The sequence below is a fragment of the Rhizophagus irregularis genome, chromosome 2 (genome assembly GCF_026210795.1).
Source record: "Rhizophagus irregularis chromosome 2, complete sequence".
NCBI lineage: Eukaryota > Fungi > Glomeromycota > Glomeromycetes > Glomerales > Glomeraceae > Rhizophagus > Rhizophagus irregularis.
In genome coordinates this window covers 5,289,345-5,307,497 of record NC_089430.1, presented here as the reverse complement: position 1 = coordinate 5,307,497, position 18,153 = coordinate 5,289,345, and the positions used below count along the sequence as shown (strand labels likewise).

At 25.8% G+C, this 18,153-nt stretch overlaps 1 protein-coding gene across 1 annotated transcript; it reads right to left on the bottom strand.

Moving 5' to 3' along the window:
- Nucleotides 1–1,317: 1,317 nt before the first annotated feature.
- Nucleotides 1,318–3,715, bottom strand: OCT59_012477 (uncharacterized protein; the record flags this gene model as incomplete). The annotated part of the gene is made up of 5 exons (XM_066134498.1): nt 3,157–3,715; nt 2,565–3,086; nt 2,129–2,501; nt 1,440–2,048; nt 1,318–1,373 (listed from the first exon to the last, which is right to left on the bottom strand). The coding sequence occupies exons 1-5, from the start codon at nt 3,661–3,663 to the stop codon at nt 1,318–1,320; spliced, it is 2,067 nt and encodes a 688-aa protein (XP_065989759.1). The 5' UTR covers nt 3,664–3,715.
- Between the last annotated feature and the right edge of the window lie 14,438 nt (nt 3,716–18,153).

Genomic DNA, 18,153 nt, shown 5'->3' with positions numbered 1-18,153 from the left:
CGATGATACTTTCTATAAAATGGAAATTTATTGGCCTTACTTTCCTAATATGATTCGTTACAAGAATCATATAAAGTCTTAAGCCCTTTTAGCAAACCAAGGTGATTATTCTCGTTACATGTAATTTTAAGCGAGGTGTTAAGAAATATGAGATTATTAGTAGTAGCAAGTATTCCGCAAGTTAAATCACATAGGTGCACTCACAAATCCAATCCACGTTCACAGTTTACAAATTGATTTGGATCCATTTGGATTGTATTTTACTATTAAATTTTCCAATCCAGGTAGGGTATGCACACTATTTACCGTGCGTTTACCACCATCCACCATCATATCAACCACCATTTACCACAAATAAATGGATTGAATTATAGATTTTATATTAAATGTGAAATAGTAGTGAATACGAATTGGATTATGTGCTGAATTTGCGAATACACTCATAAACATACAACCATGGATTTTTCATTTGTAGTCATACGCGGTTGTCGAAATTAATCTTTGTATCAATCACATTAAGTAGGATAAAGACGTGAAACCTATTGTAACAAATAACAGTGAAGCTATGATTTACAAATATATTCAATAATTTTATATCAAATAACTATCCAAAGACAAAAGTTACGTTCGTGTTGATTTTGAATTCTTAGGTAACTTACAAGAAAATAACTTATAAAATGAAAAGAAGTTTGTTCAAGTGTAAAAATTCTCTCTGTAAATATCGCTGTCTTATCTATAGTAGGGGGCTACTATTTGGTCCATAAATAATTTTTTTATTTTCATTTAAAAATTTTTAATTTTCATGTTATTAAAAAAAGGGTAAAGTTATTCCTCACCTCTAAACGTTGATTGGCTAATTAACACTACACGGGATATTTATTTATGTTTTTGATTAGAAAAAAAAAAACTTAATGAACGATCAAAAGCAAAATTTATTTTACAATCTTTAACAACAAAGACTTTATTTTATAAGTATTTTAAAGAAATACCAATCAAAATCAAGAAAAATACATTTTTTTTTATAGCAAAGAAGTAATTGACGTTTATTTATTTATTAAATTTAACAAAACAAGTCAAAGACAAGAGCGCTACAAAGATAAAAAAAAAATGTTATTTCTTGTATTTCTTAAATTTTTTAACTGGAATAATTATTTAAAATCACATTTTACACAAAAAGTAATAGTATAATTCGATAGTAAGCGTTAAAATCATCCTAGTAAAAACTTATATTTATTGATAAAAAAAAAATCAGATAAAAAAATAATTTTTGTTTTTTAAAATAAAATAACAATCATTTAACAAATAAGAAAAAAATTTTTATATGTCATGTTCCTTACAAAATTTAATAGCAAGTTCATAATCACCATAAGCAGCTAATTTCATATAATATTTAGCTTTTTCTATATCTTTCGTACAACCAATACCATTGTAATACATACCTCCAGTGTTATACATTGCTACTTTAAAACCATCTTCAGCAGCTTTTTCTAAATATTTAAGAGCTTCTGAAAAATTTTGATCAACACCTTTGCCATGATACAAACAATCTCCATATCTTAATTTTGCTTCAGGGAATCCATTTGCTTCATCATTAGCAACTTCTTTAAATAATTCAGCAACAATTTCATCTTTATTTGTAGGGTCCTCAATCAATTCTTTTGAAATGTAATATGCTTTATAATATTTTGCTTTGATTTGATTACGGTTTGCTGTACCTCCTGTATTACCAAGGTTTGCATAAGCTTCAAAACATTTATATGCAGTTATTACATCTCCAACTAGTTTATCATGATTATTATACAACTTATGTTGTTTTTCTGCATCAGCAAGTGTCATATATTTAAATGATTCAAGATCTGGAAGGGCGTATGCATCAATGTTGTCTGCTCGTTTTGGACGAGACTTTTGCATAGAGTTGTTTCTACTGTTTCCTCTTAGGTTTGGGCCACTAGAACTTGATGTAACTTGTGAATATTCCTTGAAACAATTATTAAGAACTTCAAATATTTTCGTGATTTTTGGCCTAAAATCTGGATCATGATGAACGGCTAAAAAAATATGTAAAAAAAAAGAAACCAATTAAGTACAACAAATAAAATTGTAATTTAAAATATTTTCTTTTACATACCTTCAATTTCTAATTGTTTGAATTTTTCTGGCATTTGACTATTTTCAGAAAATGGTTCTCTATACTTTTTATTACATACCTTATCAATTATATCCCTAATACCATTAATACCCTGATGTGGAATTCTTTCTTCAGCAATTTCCCAAAGTAAGATTCCAAAACTATAAACCTCACCACATCTTTGTTCATGTTTGTAATTTAGCACCCCCTCCAACAATTCAGGTGCACAATAACGAGTTTGGTCTAAGTTTAGGTTTGGAAAACATATAGCCTGTCCGCCGGGTTGGGAACGAATTAATTTGAAATTTGCAAGTTTTGCTGTCTCATTAAGTGTAATTAATATATTTTCAGCCCTAATATCTCGATGAAAAATCTAAAAAAAAAAATTAAAAAAAAAATTTTTCGTTAATTAAATAAAAGCTGGTTATATAATTACCTCTACAGTTCTTAAAAAATTTAATCCACGAGCAATATCAAGAGATATACGTAATTTTGATTTAAGGTCGATATAATTTTTATTTTGATAAAATTCACGCAAATTTCCACGTTCGGCCCATTCAGTCACCAAATACCATTGATTTCCATCAGAAATCATTCCGTGAAATTTTATGATGTTTTGCCAATCATGAAGTTCTTTAAGAATTGCAACTTGTTTTTGTACAATCACTTCGTCCTCTCCAGAGATAGTTTTAAAAGCGAATTCAGCACCTTTATTTGTTTTTTTATACCATTTATTTACACGTCTATATTCATCTGTTTTCCCATTATCATCAATTTCATAATCAGAAAATTCTAGTGGATGTACCTGAAAGACATCACTAATTTTTGTTTGACTTTTAAATTTTCCTATCATTGTATTATTCATTGCATTAACTTTTACAATTGTTGAAAAAAACTTTTTACTTGAGTCTGCGAAGCAGTCGTTATCATCAATACCAGCCACCATTCCTTGTAGATACTATAATTTATTAAAATAATATAAATTAATTTTATGTTTCAATAATAAAACTCAATTTTTTTAATCTTACTTTAAATAAATCATCTTGATCGGATTTTAATTGTTCAAGTTCATCAGCAATTTCAACGTTAAAAGAAAAAGACAATAAGTTAATACAACTGTCGAATTCCATACATAATTTTTTAAAAATTTTCTCAACACTTTTCTCTTTAAGGTATTTTATCAAAGTTTTCATTAGAGAGATTTCTGATATAAATTTTTTAATTTGTTTTATAATAGTAGATAATTCTTGTAAACGTATATAATTTATTTTATTAAAAAAATCTTCTCTGTCTTTTTTTTTATCTCTAAGATCTCGTACGGCTAATTCTGCAACACGAACTCGATTTTTTAATATTTCACAAGTTCGTTGATTATGTTCAGCAGCTTCCACTAATTCGATGATTTCGTTAAAAAAATTTTCAATTTCATTAATTAAAGGAAGAAATCTTGCAAATGGAACAACCATTAAAGAACTGTCTTTTAAATTTTCAGCGAAATCATCTTTTTTATTATTTTTTGATCCATCATCTTCCATTACTAATAATTTACTAATAAATAATTTAATCAAAAAAAAAGAGAATTTTTTTTTTTTTTACGAAACTACACAGTACAATCATCGTTTTATTTATTCATTTATGTGCTGTGATACCATCGTGATCAGAAATCCCACGCACAATGTTTATAGTGGCGTGTGACCTAGAGATTGGAATCGATTATCGAATCTTTGTAGATTCGATTGTTTGTTCCTTAAAAGATAATCCATTTTAAGCTTTAATAATTAATTTCGTGATTAGTAAATATATAAATTCTGAATTAAAATTGTAAAATCTATTATTAAGAAATTATGTATCGTTACTAATACTCAACTATAACATCGTTGCTGATCATTTGCCGATCATTTCGTCATTTTTGAGTTTTTGAAGGCCATTATCGATCAATTTTTCTTTTTTGAAAATATTTTAAACCATGCATTTAATTCTTGGATGCAATTAATTTTTTTTGTTTAATTTCAATTTTCTCTTATTCGATTTTGATTCGATTATCGATTCCAATCAGTGTGTGACCTGGATCTGCGCTGATCTATTCCATATACATTTCGCTTGTTCCAAATTCTACCCTTGATGTTATTCAAATAACTTCAATAATAATAATTGAAATTTCTCTATATCTTTCAATATTTTAGAATAATATTAACATTTAAATTTCTAAGACTTGTTTCTTCCTCTTTCACCAACTTTTGTTACTTTCATCTCCATCAGAGTATCCAAAATTATTTCTTCTTCCGTAACTTTCCATATATGTTTTCAATCTCCTTCCTTCTTGAATTTTAGACACATACTTTTCATTATTCCATATACTTCTTTTCCAAATAATAGCCCATAGGCCGTTATAATCTACACTTCAGTTCTTTCTACTATTTATAGCACCTTTTTACTGAATCAATTTTACTAAGTCTATTTTCGTTGTTTATAAAATTTTAATCAATTTCTTGATATATAAAATATTTTGCAAACTATCTAGATCCATAATAATAGCTTTTTTGTCAATGAAAAAAAGAAACTTCTTTTATTCATCTTCTAAATTCCCAATCTACTATTATATCGTTATATATTTGCCTATTAACAAGTTGTAATTAATTATATTCCATTGACTTTAAATCTTTTAAATAAATTTCTTGCTATTTCATCTTTCTATTACTGATCTTTAATTAGTTTCTTAATACATACTTTTATAGTAAGAAGTTTTAAAAGATCAGACTAGTATAATATAAAGTCATCAACATGTTGAAAGTTGTGAGAAATGTAATCGCATATGTTACGTAATACGTTTTCAAAAATTGGACTAGTGGCAATGATAATATTGATAAATTTATTCAAGACACTCAACTATCAGCTCATTACAATTATATAAATAAATAATGAATACCTTGTAATAGATTTTCATGATATTATTTATGAATGGAGTGATTTACATAATTGGTAATTTATTAGGTTTACTAAAATTGTTAATATACAAAAATAGACAATTTTTTCATTAATTTAATAACGAAACAAAAATTATATGATGGAAGTTTACGAAATTATTTAGACGAAAGATTGTTATAAAATGCTATACTTGAACTTGGATTTATTCATGAAAAGGAATAATTCATCGAGTACAAATTAAAAAAATATTAAAACTTAAATTATAACCTGCGGATTGTTATATATCAGAAAGTACGAAAAATAATACATATATTGTTTTACATACCTTATACAGCTCCTGACACCAAAGCTGTTGATATAATTTCTGGATCACCCTACTATATTATGATTTAAGCCATAATAAGGATATAGCAATAAAGGATTTAGACCTGTTTAGGAATTAACAATGTTTTACGAAGATGTGATACAACTCAAAAACAATTGAATTATGATCACAAATTAAGGAAACGGATGAAATAAACAATAATTTGTTAAATAACAATATAACTTTAACTATTTTAGGCATATCATAGTATAATACACATTCAGAAGCTATTTATACAAATAGATTACTCAATTTTAATAATCTTCCTGAACCAAAAATTCCAACGATTATATAATTAGCGAGGAATTTGTAATTTATTTGTATATGGGGTGTTTCAAATACTGGTTTTAAATTTTCTATACTGATCATTTGAATGATTTGATGCTGGGCAAAAAAATAACGAATCGAATTTGTTAAATAAGTCAAAATTGACGTTCAAAATCAACTTTGCTGCTTTAAACAAAATCGAATTGCACATACCATATGTTTCTTTTTAAATTGTATTTATTAACAAATTTTTTACAGTCACGTGAAAGTGCACGTGTAAATTAAGAAATTTTCTATTTAAATAATTTTATTATTTTAAAAATGAAAATCAGTTTTTAAAGATACTAATAAAACTTTTAATTTGTTAAATAGAATCTTTACAAATTGAATTGATATATCTTAATTGAATATTGATTAAGATGTAAATTTTTTAATCTATATGGTTAATGATTCGTATTCAATATATTATTTTATTGTTTGTAGGTAAAAATGTTTTGAGCAAAGGTCATAGCCTAAAAGTTATAATTAATCAATGTTTATATATTATGATATTATTATTTTAAGAATTTTATATTTTTCGAAAATTCTGTTTAACGTTGGTTTTTCTTAACCTTTGCTTTAGTACATTCAAAATAGTTTTTTTTTGCTTTTCTAACGATTAATATGACATTTTTTTTTTACATTATATTGAGAATTACGCTAAACAGGATTTTAAATTTTAAATCATAATCATATATTGAACTATATAGTTATTAATTGGTTAAATAAATTATAAATTTTAACGATATATAAGACGCAAAATAAGGTCAAGAATTAACTCAATATTTATTTATGACTTGAAATATTTTAATTAATGTATTTATTTGATCTAATTTAAATCAATTTTTAATCGCAAATTTTATATACAAATAAAGGAAAATAAAAGTTTCAGATTTTATATTATTTATTTATATTTACTATTGACAAAGTACAATATTATATGAAAATATAAAAAACGCATATTTTCTTATCTTAGCAGTCAGTAATCACTGTCCACTGACCAGAAGTAAGAATTCTTTTGGTGAAGGATCAATTTGTGTCATATAATTTAACAAAAAAATATAAAACAACTTCGTTAATTTCAATTTGTGAATTACTAGTATTAATAAAACGTTGGGTGTACGGTGTACCATCAACTAATTAAACCAAAACTTATAATCGTCAAAAAAAAATCTCTAATAATAATCTTTTATATGATACTTTTACATAACTTATAGTAAATTCCTATTAAAATTCACACGTCCATAACTCTAGATTCCTCTTATTGTTTTCATTCCAAATTCTGTGACACTGTACAGCATTGAGGTTATCCACTATACGAGTAAGATCACAAATCGATTATTGAAGAGATTCTTCTAATTATTAGCTTATACCTTCAGTTATCCTATATCACTTCTAAAATTCTCTTTCCATTTTTCTCGTTTTTCTTTATACATAAATGGATTACGAAGAGATAAACACACAATCCAATAGTTTTGCAATAACTGATATAGAAACGTTTATAGTTAAGTTTAGCAATAATACTAAATTTTTGTTGGTATGTAACATGATTATGAAATTCATGTGTTATTTCACCAGTTTATATGGTATATTAGCTGACTGGTAAAATAACTTGTGTTGCGAAATGATGCAAATGAGAAAAAAATAGGCAACTCTCAATCTATTATTAAGTCATGATTTAAGATATCTAAATTTGACCATTTGTTAGTATTAACCGATACCCAAATTTGAACTCACAAAATTTATTATTTAGTATTACTGTATATATAAAAATCAAAATCCTACTCTAACTTTTCACCATTGATTTTGATCGACATCCGAAAAAATTCTGTGTAAAAAAAATTTGTTACACAATGCATCATTGTGTACTTGTGTTGCCACAAATTTACGTTACAAAAAATAATGATGATCAAAATGGTGATGGCTTATGCGTTTACAAACGTTTATAATGAGTTATACTAATTTTCATTAAATCCAACGTGGGATTAGCTCGGATTCCATATATAATGACGGCAGAAGACATGGGCGGATGATTACAAATGATTACAAATTTCAAATGTTGATCAATCGGACCCGGTTCACCAGCCAGAATCAATGGAAGTAGGAGCGAAATTAATATAACCTTTACAGACTGGGTTTCAGACAAAAGTGGAAATGATAATCAATTTTATTTGGATGCTCGTTGATAGTCGCAAAAATTTTATTACTGCTCACTACGGAGCTCGGTAATAAACCTAGTAATAACATTATCAAGCACAAAGATAAATTTTCTGGCAAATTTTTCTCAATAATAAAATCTGCTAAACAATCTTTTCTTAAAAGTAAAAGTTGTTTCTACCAAAAGATTTGAAAATCCGTTCTAAAAACCTGTGCAAAACTAACTGAAAAACTTAAACTGCTCACTCCCTTCTCAATCTTGAGGGATATATATAACGAAAAATCTCAGCGGGCTAACTTTGACTATGCGTCAAACTTGACCATGGGTCAGCTTGTACACCAGTCACTTTGTCCCATGGACAAGTTGTCCTACTTATATAATCAAGGTCATCAACCGGCTAATCATTAATTCATGTATAAAAATCTAACTAAAATAATAAATATTCTAACTAGTAAAACTATTAATATAGATGCTGTCAGAATTATTTTTTACGGTTACGGCACGTGTCGACGTGTCGTAACGCCGTAATTAAATGTAAATACTGTAACGCCGTAATTTAATTTGACGCCGTAACCTGTAATGTCGTAAATATATGCCGTAAATGACTGAGCCAAGTTCGTAATGCCGGGTCAAAAAAATTTTTTTTTTTCGCGTTAAATCACGTGACGTTACACTAATTTCAAAAAAATGGAAATTTTGTCCCTCAATAAAATCGAAGAAATGGTTACACGAGGTTACGCGAGATTCCAAAAAAGGAAATTTCTTATTGATCATTTTGTATTGTACAAGTCACGTGATAATCATCATTTTTACGACATATGTTGTATTGCAGAAATGTGGAATTCCGATAATTCCGATGACACCAATAAATAAACAACGTAACATAAATAATACAAATAATATGATACAAAAAACCAATTCTGTATTACTACAATTTCGTAACAATTGCATAATTCGTTAAGCAATGTACACCCGCATAATTATAATAGTTCTTTTTAATGAGGTGTAAATTTTTTTTTTATTTCATTATTCTTCAAATATCCTATTAACTCGAATTCATTTATAATTTAAAAAAGTCAATGAGTACTGTTATCAAAGATAAGGAACCAATTAAGTCATCACATGTTGAGAAATGTGAAAAATGTAACTATACATGTAATGCAAAACATTTTCAACAAAATTTTGAAAATTGGACTAGTGGTAATAATGATATTAATGAATTTATTCAACATACTCAGCTAATGGCTCATAAAGACAATGAAATATCAAATGCATTAGAATGGATACCTTATAATAGACTGGATGATATTACAAAAAATAAGCTTGGCAAAGTATATAAAGCAAATTGGATTGATGGAAAAATAAGTTGTTGGGATGATAAAAATCAAAATTGGACAAGAGAAGGTCATAATATGTTAATATATTTGAAGAATTTAAATAATCTAAAAAATATTACAATAGAATTAACAAATGAGGTATAATAAGTCTTTAATTTAACAAAAATTTTGAAGTTCTTAATTTTTACTAATACATTTTGTATGTGTAGATCAATAAACCCAATGGAATAACTCGAGATTCAGAAACAAAACATTATATGATGGTTTTGGATAGTAATAAATGTGAAAAATGTAATTGTGCATGTTATGCAATACATTTTCAACAAAATTTTGAAAATTGGACCAGTGGTAATGATGATATTGATAAATTTATTCAGGATACTCAGCTATTTTCTGCTAAAGATGTAAATGAAGTGTTAGAATGGATACCTTATGATAGATTGCATATTACAAAAGATAGAGTAAATTGGATCGATGGAAATATAAGTTATTGGGATGATAAAAATCAATGTTGGAAAAGAGAAGGTTGTAATATGTTAGTGTATTTGAAGAATTTAAATGATCCAAAAAATATTACAGAATTTAATGATGAGGTATAATAATTTCTTATTACAAAATTGAAGTTCTTAATTTTTACTAAATATATTTTGTGTGTGTTAGATCCGTAAACCCTATGGAATAACTCAAGATCCAGAAACAAAACATTATATGATGGTTTTGGATAGTAATAAATGTAAAAAATGTAATTATGCATGTTATGCAATACATTTTCAACAAAATTTTAAAAATTGGACCAGCGGTGATGATGATAGTGATAAATTTATTCAAGATGCTCAGCTATTTTCTGCTAATGATGTAAATAAAGCGTTAGAATGGATACCTTATGATAGATTGCATATTACAAAAGATGAATTTGGTAAAGTGCATAAAGTAAATTGGATTGATGGAAATATAAGTTATTGGGATGATAAAAATCAAAATTGGAAAAGAGAAGGTCATAATAGGCTTGTGAATTTGAAGAGAGTAAATGATTTAAAAAATATTGCAGAAGAATTTGAAAATGAGGTACTATAATAAATTTTTATTTAACAAAATTTTGAAGTTCTTAATTTTTACTAATATATTTTGTATGTGTAGATCAATCAACCCTATGGAATAACTCGAGATCCAGAAACAAAACATTATATGATGGTTTTGGATAGTAATAAATGTAAAAAATGTAATTGCGCGTGTTATGCAATACATTTTCAACAAAATTTTAAAAATTGGACCAGTGGTAATGATGATATTGATAAATTTATTCAAGATGCTCAGCTATTATCTGTTAGAGATGTAAATGAAGCGTTAGAATGGATACCTTATGAAAGATTGCATATTACAAAAGATGAATTTGGCAAAGCGTATAGAGTAATTTGGATTGATGGAAATATAAATAATTGGGATGATAAAAATCAAAATTGGGAAAGAAAAGGTCATAATATGTTTGTGAATTTGAAAAGTTTAAATAATTCGGGTAATCTTACATTAGAATTTACAAATAAGGTATGATAAACTTATTATATATATATTTAATGAATTTTAAATATTTAGATTTTACTAAAACATTATTACATTTATAGATTAAAATGGAATATAGAATTTATGGTATAACACGAGATCCAGAAACAACAAGTTACATGATGGTTTTAAATAATATATGTGAAAAATGTAATGATATATGTAATACAATTCACTTTCAACAGAAATTTTTAGATTGGACTAGCGGTAATAATAATGTTGATAAATTTATACAAGATACTCAACTATTAGCTCACGACGATGACGATATAAAGAACGTATTAGAATGGATTCCCTACGATAGATTTTATAATATTGAATATATTGCAAAAGGTGGATTTGGCAAAATATATAAAGCAAATTGGATTGATGGATATATGTCTAATTGGAATATTAAAGATCAAAATTGGAAAAGATATAATCAAAATATGATTATAGCTCTGAAAAGTTTGGATAATTCAAAAAATGTTACATTAGAATTTATGAATGAGGTAATTGATTAAATAAATTTATTGTTATATTCATAATACCTAAAATTTTAATTTTGCCAATATATTTTATATTATTACTTTCACATAGATTGCGTCACATAACAAAGGAGGAATAAATACTAATTATATTGCTGAATTTTATGGAGTAACTCAAGATCCAGAAACAAAAAATTATATGATGGTTTTAAATTATGCGGAAAATGGAAGTTTACGAAATTACTTAGATAAAGAATATAGTAAGCTTAATTGGAGTAAAAAAATTGATTATTTACGAGATATTATACTTGGACTTAAATGTATTCATGAAAAGGAATTAATTCATCGAGATTTGCATATTGGAAATATATTAAAGTTTAAATATAAAACTGCTATAGCTGACATGGGATTATGTAAACCTGCAAATTATAATGAATTAGAAAATGCAAAAAACAACATATATGGTGTTTTACCTTATATAGCTCCTGAAGTTTTAAGAGGACAAAATTATACCAAAGCTTCTGATATTTATAGTTTTGGCATAATAATATATGAAGTAATATCTGGATTGCCCCCATATCACAATTTAGAACATGATAATAATTTGGCATTAAAAATTTGCCAAGGGTTAAGACCTTGGTTTAACATTAAAGTGCCACAATTAATTGTATCTTTAATTAAGGAATGTTTAGATGCTGTTCCATCAAATCGACCGAAAGCGGAAAAAATTAACGACATTTTATACATATGGCAATATGAACCAAATAAAGAACAAACAGTAAAATTGCGAGCACAAATTAAAGAAACAGATGAGAAAAACAATAATTCATCAAATAGCAGTATAATTTCAACTAATTCAGGGATATCATATAATACACATTCAGAAGCTATTTATACAAGTAGATTACTCAATTTTAATAATCTTTCTGAACCAAAAAATTCTGACGATTATTATGAACAAAATGATAATATAATTAGCAAGGAATTTTCAGGTATCATCTAATAATTTTGTTATTAAAATGCAAATCAGTTTTTTAAAGTTACTAATAAGACTTTTTATTAAATAGAATCTTTACAAATTAATTTCCTCAATGGAGGTATTAATTAAGATGTGAGTTTTTAATTCATGTGGTTAATAATGAGTATTATTCATATTCAATATATTATATTATTTTTTTTTTTAGGTTCAAAATATCGAATTTAATAACCACAGATAAAGGTTTAAACAAGGTTATAAACTAGTTTACTATTTTTTTTTTTTTTTTTTGAAAACTTTTTTTTTATTTAAATCATTACAATTTAAAGCTCTGTTTAACATCAGTTTTTTTAAATATTAACGTTGAGTTAGTGTATTTTTTTTTTTTGTTTTTTTTTCACTAATAGGCAAATTTTTTTTTGAGAATTACGTTAAACAGGGTTTTAAATTTTAATGATCAGTTATTTAAATTATATTTGTATTCATTTTATTATTATTGTATTTATTTGATAAAATTCGAAATCTTTTAAAATTATTTTATAGAAGATTTTATATATGAATAAACGCATTTCAAAAAATGGTGTTTGTGTGACAAACGCCTGTATAAATTAATTTTGAATTGCTGATCCGTATTCTTTATAGTTAAGACCCATCCAATTCCGGTTAATGAAATATTAATCGTTTTTTCAAATATTTATTTTTTTTTTCAAATTTTTTCCAACCGATCTAAATTTTTTCGGTTCCCCCTTTTTTAATTTTCATTTTTTTTTCTTGAACCGATGGTTCTTTCTTTTTTTTCGAATTTTTTTTTCCTCTTTTTTTTTGGTTTTTTTTAAAAATTATTATTTTTTTTTATTAAATAATCTTTTAAGACTTATATTATTTTTTTGGTCTTTTTTTTTAGACCATATCCATATTAATTTTTTTTTGAATTTTTTTATTTTTTCTTTTTTATTCCTTTCGGTTTCTTTTTTCAACCCGATTCTTCTCTTTGTCCCTCCCCACAAATTTTTTTTTTCTATTTTTTCTATTTTTTTTTCAGTTGTCTTTTTTTCCTCTTTTCCTTTTTCGGTTGGCTTTTTTTTCTTTCAAACCGAATTTATTTTTCCGAATACATTCTTTCACCATTTAGGTTTGGATCGGTGATCAGATCAATGGTGCGGGCGCCACGGCAATTACCTTTTTTCCCGATTCTTATTATTAATAATAATAATATTTTTTTTTGTATCAAGCTCAATAATAGACTTACATAATATTTAATTTTTGTAACAATAGATCGTTATAATTAATTTTTCTGGGGAATTTTTCTTTTTTTCATGACAATAGATCGTTATAATTAATTTTTCTGGAAATTTTTTTTCATATTAATTAGTAAGATATTTTTTTTCTAGAGGATGTAATTTTTTTTAATGCTACAATGGAATTTTTTAAGATAAACTTAATTTACCTAGATTAACCTAAATTGGCAAACATCCATACACTTTTTAAGAATATAATTAAATAATAATTTTAATAAATACTATTATAATTACAATAAATAATAAGTACTAACCAATATCATTTATAAAATATTTCCAGCATAATGGTTTATGCATAAATCGTTCAACAGTTTAAACATTTCAGAAATTAATTGTCGTTAGATTCATTCTTTTTTATATTACTCCTAAAATTGAACAATTAAGGCTCATTCTTAACATGTACTGTACACTCCTTCAATAATGTTGCATAAAACATCATATCAATGATTATTCAAATCAAACAAGGTCAAGAAACCCAAAGAACCAAAGTGAAATGATAACAATGGTGGTAACGCCAAGTTGAAACATCCATGATGGCCTCATCTCCTCCAAAATAACAATTATATCAATATTAATTCTTTCATATTTATTATTATTTGTACTCAAATTAATTCGATCTTATTTATATTGATCATAATTTATTAAGAATAATTAAGCGCAAAAAATACATGAGGTTTTATAATAATCATTATATTCACCATATTACGATAATTTCATTAAGCACGATTGTAAATAATTAAATATATTCTGTATTCAAATAACTTTTGTCGCAACCATACAATATAAAATATTTATTTACCTTTTGACTATCTCCATCATTAATGTTCTCCAAAAAGTTTTTAAAAATACTTTTTAATTTTATTTGAGGCGTTAGCAATTCGTATTTAAAGAAACACAACAATTAATCAATTTTTTTTTCGTTTACTCCTTGGAAGTTGGAAGTTAAGTATGTTTCGATTATTAATCGTCATGCTTCTTATGATCTCAACATCATCAGCATCGTCTGCTTTTAGTAGGTATGAATTTTTAAAAAAAATATTTTAAACCATAAAATCACATTACTATTTTGTAGACTGATTAAGATTTAGTCACTATCTTTATCTTTTCATTGTATTTTGCATTTTCAAAAATGAAGAATTAAATTTTTTAGCGAATTGATAATTGATTTATTAAACAAATAAGATATTTTGGTTAAACTCAATCAAGAAATAGTATCATGCCACCCTCTCGTTAATTCAGAATCGTCGGCTTTATATAAAAAAATAAATGCTGCGTCATAAAGTAAATGACGTAATAATACAACCATAGTAAGTTAGTGAAAATATAAATTACATGAATTGCAAAAATTAAAATTTTCCGAAATGGAAGTGTCTTTTTTAACAATTTCATTTAAATATTTTAAGTTATAATAACAAGAGCCCATCCATAGTTAGTAACCTAGCACGAAAATTAAGTAAGAAAATCAGTTTAATGCCTAAAAAATGCTACATGTGATAAATATCGCCTAAATGAAAGTTTTCTTATCCACTAGACAGATCCGTGATTTTTTTTACTACCTTCGCTGATAATTTTTTTGAAACCAGATTTACAGTACGTAGTCAGTACGTACGTAACATTGTCTGATTTACTAAACAAAAAATTGTATATATTTCTCATCTATTTTTTGTTTTTATTTTTTTCTCTGTAAGTATTAAAAGATTTAGTCTTTTTCTCCGTTAAATTTTTAGAGAGGCAGTAAGATTTTAACTTATAAAAGGATAAATTTATTTTTTAAATTGGAATATACAGTAGATATTAAGCAAATTTAGTTGTGAAAATTTTAATCATTGCCAAAATAAATACATGATATTTGATATCGGAGTGAAATTATATTTTTTGAATAACTCTTATTCTGCTAATCTGTATCATCTATAGTTTAGAAAATTTATTAACACATTTTTTATCATCATAAAATATTTTTGAGATTGTAATAATGTATTGTACAGTAGCACTGCGTAATAAATTTGGTTTGAGATTTATATAAACATTTTGAAGTATGAGGTTCAAGATAATTTACATGTTAATAACATAGAAATCCAATTTTTCATTTATAAGACTTATAGTTATAGAACATTATACAGTAAAATTATTCATGTAGCTTTGTTAATTTTTGACCTATACTATGCATCAAATCTTGATCCATCTTCATAATCACATGACAAGTTTACAACAGGTCTGTGCGACAGATTTCTCATAAATACTAAATCACCTTTTTATAAAATTTACATTTTCATTCCCTCAGGACTTAAATATGATATATTATTCTTATTCGCAGATTTTATTTAAGATATGGAAATCCTTACCGATTTTTCGAAAGAGCAAACATAAAAGTATGCTCATGAAATTCAGTTCAGAATACAAATGTCTCACAGAACTGAAGGTAAAATCATTGCCGGAATGTATTATTTTTCGTTTGTTGTAATTTTATGATAATAATCATAAATTGATACTGATTTTATTCTATTGCACAACACTAAGGTAATTGAAGAAATTCTTCTAACTATTAGCTTATACCTATCCTACGTAACTTCTAAATTCTCTTTCCAGTAATAAAGAGTTGTATACAAGAAAAACAAGATAAACATGTCTGGTAGTTTGTAATAATTGATATAGCAACGTTATTACAGACAGTTTAACTTACAATTTATTTTCACATAACCGAAATTATTACTAGCCATCATGAAGAGTATGTAAGAATTTTAATGTATAGTGATAAAATACGTTCAGTTAATATAGATATTCTATACGGATTCATTAAAATGTTTAAATAATAATCTGCATACTTCAAACTAAACGAATCGAAAAATATCGTTAAATTTGTATGGCTCTTCAATTTAGTATGTAACGTATCATATTATATACATACTACTTTTTCATGATATATTAGGTGAATGTTTAACTTCAATCTATAATTCCTGTAAAGCCATATCCAAAAAAAAGTACGCATCTTACGGATTGGGTTTGAAGCAAAATTATTTAATACTTATTTCGCAAGTTTGACACGTTGGATAGTTTATTTAAATCCAAAAATTAATTCTTATTACTAAAAAACTATATATATATATACACTATATTAGATGTTAGAACCGACCAAAAAACCTTAATCGATTAATAATCGATTAACCAAGGGCCCTAATCGATTAATAATCAATTAATATTAAAATATTAAAAATTTTTTTTTTTTTTTTTTTTTGACCGCAGATTGCACCAAATTGTTTTTGATCATACATTTAGTTATAGGAAAGTCTTATTTATTATTATGATCATTAAAAAATTAATACAAATTCTTCCAAGTTCGGAGAACACGTGACCAAAAATTCACAGCTCTGGGCCGCATTAGATAATTTGACCGGAATTATGGGTTGATAATTTTAATCGATTAACCGATTTTTGAGATACCTTAATCGATTAACCGTCTTAGTCGATTAATTAATCGATTAACCTTAATCGATTCCAAACTTTACACTATATAAACAGCAGTACTACGTAATCAGACTATCATGTAACAAATATTAATACTGGTTGAATTTTTTGAAAATGGTAAGCTTCCATTAAGAAATATCTAATAAATAATTTGCAAAAAACAAAGTTAAAAGTATCATTATATCAATTAGTGTTTTAACTATAATATATGCATGATAATTTCTTGTTAAACATCTAATGTCATAAAGCTCAGTATGATAAAAATTTATCTGATTTCGTAAATACAAATGCAGAATTTTTACGTTATTCTAAACTTTGCTCTCCAAGCTTCTCACAATTTAGAATGGCCATAATGTTTTAAAACCCAATTTGATAAAGTTAATATCTAAAATTAATAAATCAATCAATATGGATAATAAATACTTTTTATATTATGTTACATAAAGAAACTATTAAGAAGTTAAATCAGAATATTTTTTTAAAACAAAAATTCTTAATAGTTAAGTTTAGCAATCGTACTAAATTTTTATTAGTATTTAGCATGAATATCATGTGCTATTACAGTATATGGTATTTTAGCTAACTGGCGAATAACTCATACTGCGAAATGATGCAAAAATTAAAAATTAGTAATAAGAAAAATAGGCGTTTTCTTATTTGTTATTAAGACGTGATTTAAATTATCTGTATATAACCATCTTCCCTAAATCTTTTTTTTTTCCTAAAAGTTTCTACGTGTATTTCACAAATATTTTATTTTTTTGGTAAATTATTTTTATTTCATAAGTTTTCTTTTCTCTAAAAAAAACAATTTTTTTTTGAATCTTTAACCATTTGATAGTATTAAGTATTAACCGATTCCAAAATTTGAACTTACAAAATTTATTCTTTATTATTTACGAAAATTAAATTCACGATATAACTTTTTACCATTTATTATACCGGTAAGACGAATACCAGGTGGACCAGTGGTGTAGGGTCGACCACCTGTGTGGTGTATGGTGATATTTAGCAGTGTGTAACAGTGTGTAAAATAAGGGGTGTGAACAATACACAGGTGATTAATAGCATTTTGGCCACTCTAAATCACGTGTTTGACCGTCATGTTATTTATCACCTGTGTAACTGTCACATAGGAGACCATACACTTAGAACTTCTTATTATACGTGAAAAA